At 36.4% G+C, this 16021-nt stretch overlaps 1 protein-coding gene across 5 annotated transcripts in view; it reads left to right on the top strand.

Moving 5' to 3' along the window:
• kcnj14 (potassium inwardly rectifying channel subfamily J member 14) overlaps positions 1 to 13202 on the top strand; it is an 18118-nt gene extending 4916 nt beyond the window's left edge. Inside the window, exons 2-8 of one of the 5 annotated variants that reach the window (XM_016482140.1) lie at positions 5557 to 5627; positions 5832 to 6173; positions 6273 to 6391; positions 6774 to 6805; positions 7205 to 8514; positions 10879 to 11196; positions 12224 to 13202. In XM_016482140.1, the coding sequence (XP_016337626.1) occupies positions 7504 to 8514; positions 10879 to 11196; positions 12224 to 12496 (1602 nt within the window). In that variant the 5' untranslated portion in view covers positions 5557 to 5627; positions 5832 to 6173; positions 6273 to 6391; positions 6774 to 6805; positions 7205 to 7503 and the 3' untranslated portion in view covers positions 12497 to 13202. Of the gene's footprint in view, positions 1 to 1409; positions 1483 to 5556; positions 5628 to 5831; positions 6174 to 6272; positions 8515 to 10878; positions 11197 to 12223 lie in introns of those variants that run through there. The other 4 variants (XM_016482139.1, XM_016482142.1, XM_016482144.1 and 1 more) reach the window with 4 other exon arrangements.
• The last annotated feature ends 2819 nt before the right edge of the window (positions 13203 to 16021 follow it).

The raw sequence follows: 16021 nt of genomic DNA, 5'->3' as shown, positions 1-16021 counted from the left end.
CAGTGCATTACAATGGTTCAAAACAGATATTAACACTTCAATATGTTGGTATATTAACATTATATCAGTTAATGAAATTACGGTATTTAACTGTAAATTTAAGTTAAAACCGTAAAACCTAAAACGTTGCTACCGTATTTTTTATGGTAAAATTCTGGCAACCACAGCTGCCGGTTTTTTACCGTAAATTTTACGGATTTTTTTTTACAGTGTAATTAATGCATTAAAACTACTTTTATAATGCATTATACATAAAGGCTTTAAGTAAAGTTTTACCAGTGTTTTTTTTTTTTTTACAAAAATGTAGAGCTAATAATTTCATAAAAGCATTAACATTAATTATTCTGTTAAAACTTCTGTATGATTTGAGCTGTAAAGCAGTTTAAATTACAGTCGTTTTTGTGTTGTCATATAACAAAGTTGTAAAATTGGATATAAATTTATACAGAAAAGGTTAGAAAGCATTTTTTTAAAAATACAGAAATGGAGAATTTATAAATTTATAAAAGCAGTAACATTAATTCTGTTAAAACTTGTGTAATATTTGAGCTGTTAAAAAGTTTAAATTACAGTCGTTTTTGTGTTGTCATATAACAAAATTGTAAAATTGGATATAAATTTATACAGAAAAGGTTAGAAAGCATTTTTTTAAAATACAGAAATTGAGAATTTATAAATGTATAAAAGCAGTAACATTAATTCTGTTAAAACTTGTGTAATATTTGAGCTGTAAAAAAGTTGAAATTACAGTCGTTTTTTGTTGTTATGGCGGCAAAGTTGTAAAATTGGATACAACTTCACAAAAGGTTAGTAAGCGTTTATTTAACAGAATAAAATCATGTTAACGTGCAAATTATTTACATTGTGTGGCTATATTATTGAAACTGTCAGAATTGTAACACTTATGAATTGGCCTCATTCATGTCCATTATTGTAAAGGATGAGTTGAAATTATTTTTGTGGTAATTAACACCAATGCTCTCGATTGATCTTAACTTGTACTGAACTCAGAATATTCCTTTAAGATTTAAAAAATGGTCATTACTCTTTCATACATTTAACAGATTTAGTCTGGCTCTTCTTGGCATACATTAGGTTCTAATGATTAGGAGATTGTACTGAAGCTATTGTGTAGAAATGCAGTGAGTGGTGATGTTATCTGTAGTTAATACTTTCTCATTACCCCACTCAGATTAACGTGAGTTAGTTTCCAGCCAGGCTTCAGCAGGCTGACTGGATCATATAATCTCATCGCACACTTCTGGCATATCTAGACTGAGAGAGATGGAAGCAGACAGAAAATCAGGGAATGAAAGTGAGTTAGATATATCGAGAGTGAGCCAAACTGAGAGAGACACAGCCTGGCCATGTGAATGCATGGACATTTTGTGGCCTCATTTTGTGGCATAGAGGAATCGATGACACTATGGATTGGCTGTGCAGTATGTGGGCTGTTGGATTACTGCATGTGTTCTGCTGCAGGTGACATAGCATGCATTTCCACCATGTACCAATACTACTGAGGTTGTTACACCAGCATTATCATTTTAAAACAATTAGTTGTTTTCTAATAATGTTTTGTTCACTTAATCAGCATTTCCAGTATGTCTCTGGTCAGCGTAGTTTTAGGCGTTGATTCTCTGCAAAGTAGCTCTCAGTATGAATCTTGTGTTTGTTGCAGGTGCAGCTATAAATGTTTAAACATATGGGTAACACTTTACATTTAGGTCCCATTAGTTAAAGTTAGTGCAGTGGTGCAATACATTGGCTACTGTATTTGTAATCTTTGTTAGTATTAGTTAATAAAAATACAAATATTCACTGTTAGTTTATGTAAGCTCAAGTACATTAAATAAAATAAACAGACACAACATTTGAGTTTAATAATGCATTAGTAAATTTTGAAATTAACATTAATAACTAACTATAATAAATACTATTTTCATTGTTAGTTCATGTCAACTAATGTAATTAACTAATGTTAACAAATGAAACCTTATTGTTAAGTGTTATCAATATATATATATATATATTTATATGGATGACAAGGATGACAAGACCACAAATCAGTTCAGAGTTCAGAATGCAGATAGATGTAAGAAAAATAGCCAGTGCAAATATTTTGATGACGTTGCTATTGGTTACATTTTGATTTTTTTTTTATAGTAACTTTTAAAGTTTGAATGGAGTCTGTGTAGTACATTGTGTGGTTTAGGCAGAAGTTTAACATAGGCTAAATATCGTATCTATGCGTAATATTATATTATACCTAATTCTTATTCACCAGTTCCTTTTTTTTTTAGATAAACAATGGTTTTCATGTCTTTCAGTTCCATTAACATTTCTTGAATGTGCAATCCTCTTGCTAAATTCTCTACAGTGTTTCTTACTATCACTTACTTCAAATTTGCAAACATGTCTAGTAATGTCTGATTTCTGAACAAATGTTTTGTGAAGCAGTGAAATATTATGAAGCAGTTCTTTTTAGTGTTCCTTATAGTGTTATTGTGCTGTGAAATGTCAGTGAAAAGTAAACACTTTATTTATTTATACAAGAATTATATTAAATTGATTTCTTATTTGTTATACTGTATTTGTTATTCTGTTGAAATCTCAAATTATCTAATTTGGCAATAGACTGCTGAGGACAATCAAGTTTCGTAAAAATCATTCATGGAACCATTCAGGAACCAAAACTGTTAAGAAGTATCAAACATAAAATACCCAAGGTGGTTTAGAACAAAACCCTTACCAGAATTCTTATGGAATTATGCTGCCATGTATAATTATGCTGCTTGTTGGTTACATAAAGTTGTCAATACTATAAATGAAAGACAAACATACTTGTCACTTTACAAACAAATCTAGTTTCTCATCTGCAAAGTGCCTGTAAAAGCATAAAGTATATAGAATATTAGTCTGCATTGTCAGTCCTTGCTAAAGTAAAATGACTTTCACATACTTTAGAAATCTGCATGACATCAGCCATGTGATGTAATAATAGCATACATCTAGAGTTTCTCGATAAGATTATCCCCATCAGATTTGTGAAAAGGTGAAACAGAGAGTATGTTAGAGAGAAAATATCAAAAGGTTATTCACTGTACAGAATATTATTGAAATGATTTCCACAGGGACTTAATCTCCCTTCATAATTCACATGAACATGGACATGTAATCTGGGAGAGGGATAGAAAGACAAAAAGAGAGAGAGAATTCAGGATGGATAGAGTGACAAATGCAATCTGAGTGTCAGAGAGATAAGAGAAAATAAACTTGTGCTGTTGAAAACAATGATATTCATAGAGTACTGGGACATTTATGTTGAAATAGCTTATCCTTTAAAAATTGTTCAACTTCTGTTATTAAAATATTCTGGAGTCAGATGGGGCAGGTAAAGCTATTAAAAGGTTAGTTCACCCAAAAATGAAAATTCTGTCATTAATTACTCACCCTCGTGTTGTTCGAAACCCGTAAGACCTCCGTTCATCTTCGGAACACAATTTAAGATATTTTTGATGAAATCTGAGAGCTCTCTGCCCCTCCCATAGACAGCAAGGTAACTACCACGTTCAAGGACCAGAAAAGTACCAAGATGATCGACAAAGTAGTCCGTGTGACATCAGTGGTTCAACTGTAAAGTTACGAAGCTACGAGAATACTTTTTTGCGCAAAGAAAAAATAACAACTTTATTCCACATTTTCATCTCTACTGCGTCACTTGTGGACGCACGTTCACGACAGTATCATGACGAGAGCGTGTGGCGTTTTTTTGGGTGAACTAACCCTCTAAGCTTGTTATGTCATCAAAAGTTGATTGTTGTGTAACCTTTGAGCTGATTTGCATAGATTTCGATAGTTTCCTGTTAATTGCCCCCGACATAAGTCTGGCACTGCTGCATTGGCGCTCTGCCAGCAATTATTGTAGAATGTCCCGTATCACTCTGACCTTGGTCCCATATCTCACACCTCTGAACACTGCACATGCTGGAGAGGATCAGGGGTGTTTGAGTATCACTCAGCTCTCATAAGCAGCATGGGAGATTTCACCAGACACCTCTAACATGAGGAACAGAAAGATAAGGAGAGAGAAAGTGAGAGAGTCTGACTGGTGTTATACATGAAGTTCACTGAAATGGTTAATAATGCTTAAAAACTTTTTTTTAGTTTAAAAATTTAGTAGACTTTTTTTCACTACAAATTATATTATCAGGATAATTTGAAAAAAGTTCAGTTGAATTTTTTTCTTCAGTTTAAAGATTTTTTTATTTTTTTTTTTGCTTTAATGACAGCAGTTCTCAAGCATATTCTGCTTCAATGGATGCAAGAACTTCTGACCTTTTGTATAAACAAACTCACAATTAATTAAAAAATTTGCTTAGAAATAGTGCAAATTGCAAAATATGCCTTATTTTTTACAGGCTTTTTTTGTTTGTTTGTTCGGTTGTTTATTTTACTAATACTTTTTATATTTCAATGTTTAAATTTGAATTTTATATCCTTTCAGTGTTTATTTGCAAACTAATTCAGTATGAGGTCAAAACGACCTCCACACACAATAATTAAACATTTATAAAGTATTTAAAAGGTTTATAGAGTGTTAAAGTGTATTATATGCTAAGGTTACTTTAGAAACAGTTTTTTTTTTAAGGATTGTTGCACTCCTAATGACACTTATTGTCATTATTTGAGCACAATACATTCAAGTGTTATTAAAATAATATCTGTTGCACGTGAGCTTTTTCCAAAAGGAGCAACCTTTCATTATTCATAGTCTTTATTTAGGGAGATAATTTTTTACAATATGCATAGTTAACTGCTGCAGATGATCTTATTAGAGAACATGAATACTGAAAGGCTCTCTGTCAATGGTATATTTTCAGCAGCATTGGTGTATGTGTTAATCAATAGGTTTAGTGCTCTAATGAGATCTCTCTCATACACACAGCCCTAGGTTACAGTGTGTAGAGGTTAGAGTCAGAGGTCAAAGACTGGTGGTGAAATAAGATGTGACTCACACACTCTCCAAATCCTTTAGTGAACCACACACATGGCACTATGAGCAAAATATTTTGGCTTAAAAAGGACTTTTGAGATATGTATTTAACTTATTCAAAGTCAAGGCCATGGTGGTTTTTCAAATATATTTAAAAAAGATTGAGCTTTTTGATTCTGTGTTAAAGGTAATTTATGGTACTAGTGGCACAGAATGGAATTGAAAAAATATAAACACAGCAATTATAATCATAATGGAAAGTATTGTAACATTTGATATTTTATTGTGGTTAAAGTGTATGCAGTTTACATTGAAAGTCTATTTATTAAACAAATTGAAATATTATTTTTTTTATATGTTTGATATTAGAAGTAAACAAATTTATAATTTTTATTACTGAAATGTGGACTTACTCATCCATGGTTTACAACTACAGAATGACAAAATGTTTTTATCATTCTTTTTTAAATTAATTAATCAATTAATTAATTTTCAATTTGAGGGGCCGATGACTTTTTAGCAAGACACTAATCTTTTACATAATATTTGATCTTTTTCAGCAGATTTCTGCTGACTGAAAGGGCAAAGAAGACACGGGATGATCTATGCACTTCATTAACTGCCAGCACTGGTAATTATACATTTTTTTATTCATGAATATATAAAATAAAAGAGTTTGTTAGAATTTTCAAATTGGAATTACGACATTTTAGACTTAATCAGCATATATTGAGCATGCTTGCAATGCAGCTTTAATGTCACAGAGAGATATTTGTATTAGTTTTATCTAGTCCTTAAATTTCATTTTAACTTTCATATTATGCTTTCTCTCTAGGAGTTAACAGAGACTATGTCCTCAACGCAAAAACCGCAGATTCGAATAATAAGGAACGTGACAGGGACCTGACAAACTATTCTTGAGTTGTATTTGCCGTGGATATATTCTACCACAAATGTCAGTGCGAGGGCAGCAGATATTTGAAGATGAAACCTTATGTCACCTCTCACTTTAGAAATGTTCTTTTTCTTTTGAGTGTGATATTTTCTTATTTCATCCTTGAATATGTTCCTGTTCAAGTGGGCTTTTCATGACTAGACACCGTTTTTAAAGATTCTCATTTCTATCACGTTCATTAAGCCTCGAACTACAGGTTCCTCAAAGAAGGTATATGAAAAGGTAACACCACTTATCAGGTGTGAACGTTCGGTTTCCCAATCGTTTCATTTTTTAAATCTACAACATTAAACATTTCTCTGACCTAATGTTAATTTTTAGGAACATTTCACCAGTTGCAGGTGTTTTGTTGATGACCAAACTGGATTGGACTCTGAAGAAGATCTCAAAGCATCGCCTAGCTTTTTTAAGCTTTTGGAGAGATCAAAGTGAACCAACAGGTCATAATTCATCTCACTCTAAACCTCTTACTATTGTAATGTATGCACTATAGTAATTCAGTTATAGAACTTCAATCAAGAGTTTTTCTAGAGCAAAATGTCCCTTTCTTTTGGAGAACCGGCTCTTGGTGTGAGACTGGAAAATCTGATGAAGCCAGACTGGAGATGGAAACATGACTGTGACCGAATGTCACTTCTGACTGTTTGAATTGTTTTGATGTCTAATATGATTGAGAAATGGACTTGTTCTGTTCCAGAGATATATTTGCTCAATATTGAAGGCAAAGAAGTCACATTTGTGAAGTATTAGGAAATGTTGACTAGTTTTCATATTAATTGCACATCTCTCTTGTGTCTTTAAACATCTCACCATTTAAATAAGGAAAGCTGAAGAGGTCCTAAAGGGAAAGATTGGTCTGTATATGCATGCTGTTATTTATTACACACATATGTTCTAGACAGTTTAGTGCATGTTCTTTTCAGTTTCCCTCTATATGTTCCCTCAGCTTAAGACTGAGGCTTGTTTATGTTTTTCCTTCATGTTATGTAAGTTCAGTTTTCCTTCATCCTTCTGCTCTGCCTGAGCTTCGCCTTATTTGTTTGTGCCTTTTAGTTTCTCACTTTCTTATGAAGCTGCTATATGTTACGCATAGACCTAAAGCAGCACAGTTTTCCTCTGTCTAGTCTCTGCCCACCACCTAACCTTAGCAAAACTACTGCTAAAGCTGAGAAACTGCATTGAAACTGGATTTGTTTTTCTTTATTTACTGCATCTAACAACTTTGGAACTTTGCGTTCATCAAAATTGTCCAGGAATACTGGCTTATTAATAGCAGACAGTGGACGGACCACTCAAGTGGAGACTCTTTGATGATGTCAGAGATGATCTCTAATGCGATTGTGTTCCGTCTCTGGGCAACGATTGGCTGCCGGGATCTAAATGATAATACGGTCTCTTTCAGGCCATAAGCCTCGCTGTGGAATACAGTCTACAACTCATAGTTTGGATATATATCATTGCATCCGTATTTTTTATCCATTTTGACCCTGGATTTATCTGGCAAAGCATAATTTTTCACGAACATTTTGTAGTCACCTTGCGGTCACCAATAATGGGGGCTGCTCGGGTAAAGAGGCGCTTCAGTGTGGTTGTGGACACCCCGCTGGACGAGGAGGAAGTCATGAGGCTGGCGCAGAGTGATGAAATCAATTCCTCCCAGTCGGACACACTTCCGTCGCCCAACTGCAACGGCAAAGTGCTCAACCTTCACCATAGCAATGGAGGAAGGAGCGGAGAGAGGGATGAGGATGATGCGGAGGATGACGATGATGATGATGAAGAAGGGGGAGGGAGGAGGGGAGGAGGAGTAGGAGGGCATGGCCCGGTGCTCAGGGGGGAGTCTGGGGCAGAAGGGAGGTGGGAGAGGAGCAAGAGAAAGTCCTCGTGTTCCCTCTCGCCCTCGCCGCCCCACGAATGCCGCGGCCAGTCCCGCCGGCCCCGACGGCGCTTTGTAGGCAAGGACGGGCGCTGCAACGTCACCTTCGTCAACATGAGCGAAAGGGGCCAGCGCTACCTCACCGACCTCTTCACCACCTGCGTGGACATCCGCTGGCGCTGGATGCTCGTGGTGTTCACCCTCTCCTTCTTGCTCTCCTGGCTTCTCTTTGGTTTCACGTTCTGGCTCATCGCCGCCGCTCACGGGGATCTGGCGCCCCCGGCATCATCTTCCTCTTCTCCTTCGTCTGTTTCCTCCTCGCTGACTCCTCTGGCAGAGACAGAGGAACGCTGCTTTCAGCAGGTGAACAGTTTCATGGCGGCGTTCCTCTTCTCTCTGGAGACGCAGACGTCTATAGGATACGGCTTCCGGAGCGTTACCGAGGCCTGCCCCCTGGCGGTGCTTGCTGTCGTGTTGCAGTGCATTGTGGGCTGCATCATTGACGCTTTCATCATTGGGGCAGTAATGGCTAAGATCGCCAAGCCCAAGAAGCGCAATGAGACACTGGTGTTCTCGGATGTGGCCGTGGTGGCTATGAGGGACGGGAAACTCTGCATGATGTGGCGAGTGGGAAACTTGCGCAAGAGCCACCTGGTGGAGGCCCATGTACGAGCACAGATACTGAAGGTCAGTGAGATGGTGTGTTTGTGTCTTGTCCTGTCTGTTCATTTAAACAGAATAAAAATGCAATTCACACATTACATGAGGTGACTTGTACCAAAATACCTATTTTATGATGAGCATTAATTTCTGAATTAAAATTCTTGAAAAGAAACAAAAGAGAATTTGACAATGCAAGGTTAGTTCTGGTTGGAAACGGTCTCCAAAACAAGAGCTCATTTCAACCCCCGTTTTGAAGTAAATTTTAAAGTGGATGTTGATTTTGCTTTGAGGTCAGAATGATTGGAAAGAGTGAATCGGAGAGAATGCTTGGAAAATGAACAGGGACAGAGATGCTAGCAAATATGACTGTACCTTGATACAGTGATGGTAATACTGTACCATAGTATTGTAATTAGTGCTGTCAAACGATTAGAATAAACAGTACACACGTATATATTATGTAAATAAAAACTTTAATTTTGGATGCGATTAATCGTTTGACAGCACTAATTGTAATATTTACTTTGTTATTAAATGATCACCATACTCATTCCATATGCTCTTTATTTGATATTCCAAGGTATTTCAAAGAATTCCATAGCATTACCATAACTGGCTACCATGTCTAAAAATCCATGGCATTACTGTGGTACTTTTGAAGGTACACTACCATTCAAAGGTTTGGGGTTTTATTTATTTATTGTTTAAGGAATGCTTTTTATTCAGCAAGGTTGCATTAAATTGATCAAAAGTGACAGTAAAGAAATCTTTAAAATATTTATATTTCAAATAAATGTTGCTCTTTTCAACTTTCTTTTTATAAAAGAATTGTGAAAAAAATGCATCATGGTTTCCATAAAAATATTAAGTAGAACTACTGTGTTCAACATTGATAATAATAAGACATGTTCCTTGAGGACCAAATCAGCATATTAGAATGATTTCTGAAGGATCATGTGAAACTGAAGACTGGAGTAATGATGCTGAAAATTCAGCTTTGCCATCACAGGAATAAAGTACATTTTGTAATATGTAATAATGTTTAATAATATGTCAGAATATTACCGTTTTTACTGTAGTTTGATCAAATAAATGCATCCTTGGTGAGCATAAGAGACATCTTTCAATAAATTATACTGTAAAATCTTACTGAACTTTTGAAGGGTAGTCTAGTGTATACTAGAAAGAAATACCTTGCATGAAGGTAGAATACATGGTGAGATGAGTAAATGAAAGAGAAAAAGAATGAGAGAGATTGACATCTGGACAGTGGTGTGGTTAATAACGGCTTGTTTTGTTCAAGCTCATACCAGAGGTTTATAAGATTTGCCGAGGGGATTAATTTTACCAGAGCAAACCATTGTCTTGTGTATCTGCCCTGTGTGTGTGTGTGACTTAATTTAACGGCCTGATTAAATTACTTGTGTCGGTATGCTTTTGTTTAAGATTGAATGAAATCTTATTGTCATAAACATGTATTCAAATGTGTCATTGTGTGTGAATGTCTGTGAGGATCGTGTTTATATTTGTCTTTTATTGTGTTCATATCCACATGCAATACTAATGTTTCTAACACATCCTGATGTTTTGAGGTCAGATGGTCAGAAGTTTGAACATGGAGATCAAACAATAAATTCTTATATTTCATACAGTATGTTATTGCCTAAACTGACTGGAATAAAATAGATTCCTGAAAACAGTATGCACATGCATACAATTGTTTTCCTTTTTTTAAATATCTTCTTTAATAATCTTATATTATTCTCACCAGGTGCTGTGTACAGATCTTTTAGTAATTTATCCACAATGAAAGCGAAAATGTTGTTTGATGAAACACAATTACAGCCAGTCAGAAACTATTTTATGTCCAATGAGATGTCACTGTCAATGGGGACTCTTTGTGTGACAAAATAGAAACCAACCAACCAACAAAATCTATCACTCATAGCAACACTACACAGATTGGATCTGTCCATGGAAGACAGCTTTTATCACTTTTTATCATAAAATGTGTCTGATTACGACACAATGCTGCTATCATAACATCGACTTGGAGGTCGAAATTACTGCCAGAAATTTTGTAAACTTTGAAATCTATGATATGTGTAAAAACATATTTATAACTTCTTGTGGAAAATTTAGTTCAAGTTTGGTATGTTACAGACACGTTTTCACCATTTTACATATTATCATCAGCTAAAACGTTTTCATTGACAAAAATTGTGCCTTGTCAGTATGTATAAAATGGACTTTAATTAATACATATTAAATGACTATGTATTAACTCATCTAAATATGCTAAATTACATGTATGTCAAACAATAAAAATGACTAAAACGTTGATCTACTCTATGTAAAACTTAACAGCGCTTTTGACCTTTCCTGCAGCCACGGTTGACCCCTGAGGGTGAGTTCCTGCCATTGGACAATGCAGACCTCAATGTCGGCTTTGACACAGGAACAGATCGCATCTTTTTGGTGTCACCTGTGACAATTGTGCACGAAATTAATGAGGAGAGCCCTTTCTTTGAGGTGGACAAACATACACTAGAGGAAGACAAAGATATGGAAGTGGTGGTGATTCTGGAGGGCATGGTGGAGGCCACTGCCATGACAACCCAATGCCGGTCTTCATACCTGGCCTCTGAGATCCTCTGGGGTCACCGCTTTGAACCTGTGCTCTATGAAAGGAAGAACTGCTACCAGGTGAAAAATGGAGGGTGGAAAGTGACGGAGTTGAAAGGAAATGGAGTGGTTGTAAATGTAAAGTGTAGAAGTACCAGATTGGACTCATTACTGTGTTTGTAAGGCTACATTGTATTGATATTTCTCAAACATTCTGGTTAGAATTTGTTTCAAACCACCCAACATTAGGGACCTATGTAATTCAGCTCCATTTAACTTAACACAATCCATCAATCCATCCAACAACAAATGACTAATAGAATTATTGCCATTTAAGTTCTAACCAACAGCAATTACATTGTGATATTCTGATTCTGTTCACATACTCAGTTGTGATTGGTCTGGTTTTCTTACAGTGTTGCCAGATTTATAGAAAAATAATCAATCTGTAAAAAAAAAAAAAAAAAGATAGAAATCTTGATATAGTAACTTAGTAAGCAACTTTACTTAATAAGCAACCACAATAAGTAACCCCGCAATTTTTGTGTTGATAAGAGATGGGGTCAGGCAAAATTCAAATTTAATAATTTGAAAGTAATTGGCCATTTTCCACAAGAATTTGAATTCAAATGACAGGACGAAGAATTTGCTGTAGAAATGCAATTCAGAGAAAAAAAATATGAATATGAAATAAAGTATGATCAACCCGATCTCATGAGAAAATAAAAATAGTATATATAATTTTTTTCAAGCATTTTTAAATTCAAATTGCAATTCCTGCAATCTGCTTTTACCTCAGTTTGAATTAATTGGAACTGAATTGGAATTTAAACTGAATTGAAATTTAAAAAGGTATTCTCAATTCACTTCTGAATATCAGTCAATTCTAAATAAATACGATCTGTCGATACTAGAAACCATCTATAGCCAACTTCATGCTGCAAAGATGGTGTTGCGTACAGTGATAATTCTCCTGCTTATTTTTTTTTATGTAGAACTAATCCCAAAAACTTGTCTTAACTCAAATAACAATATTCTTTTGTTGACTCTTTTAGAAATGCAAATCTAGTTATGCCTTGTACTTGTCATGTGCCCTCCCCACCTCTAGGTGGACTACTCATACTTCAACAGTACTTACGAGATCCCGGACACGCCCACCTGCAGCGCTAAAGAGTTAGCCGAGAAAAAGTACATCTTGGGCTCCCGTTCCTCCTTCTGTTACGAGAATGAGGTGGCTCTGCAGCTCTCCCCCTCTGTCCCTCCCTGCCCTGACCAGTTCTCTCCATCCCCCTGTTCTTCCCCCTCTCCCTCACCCTCTTTCGTTTGGCCCACACCACCATCTCGACAAGACTCCTGCAGTGAGCACCCACACGTACACTGAGCCATGCGGCTGGGATGAAAGGGCACAAGGGAAAGCAGCGGTCAAAGAAAGAAAGGGAAAGGGTCAGGATGGAGGGAGGAGTTGGAAGCAGGGGTCGGGAGAAAGAGAGAGAACCAGCTAATGGACAAAGGGCTGGAAAGACAGATTTGGACAGGGGACTAAGGCAAAGAGGACAGTAAAGGGACAATGTAGGACTGATTAATGACAATAGATCATGCATAGGATGGGCTGAGAGAAGACAGAATGCACAAAAGATGGAGAATAGAAGAGGGAAAGGGGCCTCTCACCACCTGGGAGAAGAGAACGAAAGAGCAAGATAGCAAGACAGTGGGGTGAATTCACTAATCGGTTGCACTAGTGCAGTATTTCTGCATGTGTCTTCTTCACTTACCCCTGTAATCCTGTTTTATCAGATGCTATCAAAGTATCTTTCAAAGCAAGTCAATTCAGGCGGCCATCTTGGAAACACAGCTATTTTAGTCATACATAGGTCCTATCAAATTGGGTAGGGAAACACTGAAGTCTCAGTAAAATCAGCAATATATTCTGACATGAATGATATGATAAACTTATAGTATATTAATTAAAAAAACGATATTTTAGGTTGGTACAGCTAAAAGAGCACTTTAGGAATGATATTTCTGTCATGACAACTCTCGGAGGGATTGGCATAGTAATGTACATGTAAATGTATTTGGTCTTGGCAGAATAGATCTGCTACACTTCTGCTGCTGCTGCTGCTGCTGCTGCTGCAGCAGAGCAAGTACCGAGACTTGCTACTGCCAATACATCCACAACATGCTGCTGTGAGCATGTAAGACATATTGCTGCTGCAAATATAACATACATTAAATAACCCCCATATAGCATACATGAATCACCTCGTAGCAGATCTATACAGGTGGAGCTGGGGAAGGTGGAGGGTTTCTGAAGCACGCTGCAACTGCTACGGCAAGCACTAGTCATATATTTGAATGTTGAGCAGCGAGCTCATTGGCTACCGATACAGGAGAGAACCAGTCAGCTGTGCCATGTGATAATGATGTCATTAGATCAGATTGAGTTAGACCTATTTCTTGCCAGAATATTTTTGTAGGCCAACCTTGAAATTAGCATCACTCTGGTTCCCTCAAAAAAAGCCAACAGAATTTTCCATTATTTCAGAAAATAAGCTCTGTGACCAACAAAAGTTCATCATTCTTACATGTTTTGTTCACCATAAAAACCTTCACAAATGAAAACAACTATGAATGTCCACAACTATGAATTTTGAAGCCTAAATACAATCGCCAGAAGTAAAAAGCTAAACGTAGGCTATAAACTAACTACACCACGGTTGTATGACTTCAATGTCATGACCAACTCTTTCATTGTATCTTTCAATAGTTCGCAAGAGAGCAAATCTGAGAGCTTTTTGACCCTGCATAGACAGCAACGCAACTGCCACGTTCATTGTTGAATAAAGCCATTATTTTTTCTATATATTTTCTTTGTGCACAAAAAGTATTCTCGTAGCTTCATAAAATTAAGGTTGAACCACCAGTCACATGAACTATTTTATCAATGTCCTTACTACCTTTCTGGGCCTTGAACATAGTGTTGTCAAAAGTACCAACTTTGGTACCAGTCAGTACTGAAATTTTAAAAATGTCCATTTTATAAACGTCCACACAGGAGTGTTTAAAAATCTGTCAGATGCCTGCTTTTAAATGCTCCCGTGTGCTTCTGTGTGAGCGCTCGGTGAAGAGTGTGAAGCGATGATCATTGTAGCCAATCACAGTCATATCTGTTGAACGCGTGAACACATTGGCCTAAAAGCAGTGTTTAAGAATCGGCTCAACAGCACTCAAATGTTAGCGGGAAATGGACGTTTTTAAAATTTCAGTACCGACTGGTACCAAGTCGGTACTTTTGACAACACTACTTGAACGTGTCAGTTGCATTGCTGTCTAAGCAGGGTCAGAAAGCTTTCAGATTTCAACAAAAATATCTTAATTTGTGTTCCGAAGATGAATGAAGGTCTTAATGCCCGTTCACACCAAGGACGATAACTATAAAGATATAACGATAAAGATATAGTTCTAAAAATCGTTCTCAATATTAAATGCAGAGAAACTATATTGTTGGAATTACTTTCAGAATTATTTTTTCCAGCTGATGAACGATAAAAACATTGACACCCAATCAGAATCCATCCTGCAATAACAAGCTCGAGAATTTAAAGCAGCAGGTGCGCTTAGAATAAACAGACGATATCATTCGCTGGTGTGAATGCTAATATCTTTATCTTTATACTGTAGTTATCTTTATAGTTATCGTTCTTGGTGTGAACGGGGCTTTACAGGTTTTGAACCACATGGGGGTAGTAATGAGTAATTACACATGAGTAATTAATGACAGAATTTTCATTTTTGGGTAAACTATCCCTTTAAGGACGACAGAACCAGAAGTTCAGAAATGTTTTTGGGTTTTAATGACTCATTCTGCTGGCACTCTATACACTTATCGTATAGAGCAAAGTTTCACAAGACCAAGCACTTCACGGCTGTTATTGAAAACCAAGAACCTTTGTAAAGACCAAACGATGACTTTGCTGATTGGCTTTTATTTTGGGATGTGGATCTTTATATACTAGAGCTGCCATCTTGGACATTTCAATATTCTCTTATTCACTGTAATACAAGTGGCCTGTCTCTTGCAATTTTAACTGGTTTAGCAGTGCACCATATTTAAATGAACTCATTGACACTTCATTCATTTTTAATTAATTCCCCCGAAAAGTAGGAGCTTTGTAGGGAAAGAGCTTTCAGATGGGTTTCAGAAAGGACGAAGGTAATGTTTAAGTCAGAGTGCAGAGGAACGTAGTAACACAGGAGATTCAGGTCAATCACACTGAAATTAGGTCAAAGACTTAATGACCAAAAACAAATCAAACTGCGGAGTGAAATTAAAGAGTGGGGGAATATAGAGGGATTGATGGAGAAGGTCATTTTGACATGAGGAGAGCTGCAACACCGACCCAGTGGGCTGACTGAACCTGGCGATCTTTTAGAGTCAACACGAGCTGCAGTGGCTCCAGCATGTGTACCTGATAAAAACACAACAGTGGCCCCTAGGGGCCGCAACAAGTATGAGCGATTTTACAGTTTAGAAATTGGAAGGAAATAGTACCTATTGCACATAACTTCTTATGACAATATCATACACTAAGAAATAGAAAAAAAGTCCTCTCTCAAAAATCAAATTACTTGTTGCGAGAACTTTTGTGTCTTATTGAATGTCGGAATGCCTGCTAGAGTCACTGCAAAATAGGAAACTACTGAAAATCTGCAGCATTTTCAAGTCGTTTCTCTCATGTACTGTATTTTTTTATTTTCTATTTATTAAAGTTAATGCATTTTTGTATCATGATACACATAGAAGATTATGTGAAGCACTTTCAGAGTAATTTGTAATAATGTAACATACCATATTTGTCACAATTGCACGGACCAAAAAAGAATTAGCTAATTGTATGTATGGATA

Source organism: Sinocyclocheilus anshuiensis, unplaced genomic scaffold, assembly GCF_001515605.1.
Source record: "Sinocyclocheilus anshuiensis isolate Anshui unplaced genomic scaffold, SAMN03320099.WGS_v1.1 scaffold185, whole genome shotgun sequence".
Classification (NCBI taxonomy): Eukaryota; Metazoa; Chordata; class Actinopteri; order Cypriniformes; family Cyprinidae; genus Sinocyclocheilus; species Sinocyclocheilus anshuiensis.
This window is presented reverse-complemented; position numbering and strand designations above follow the sequence as displayed.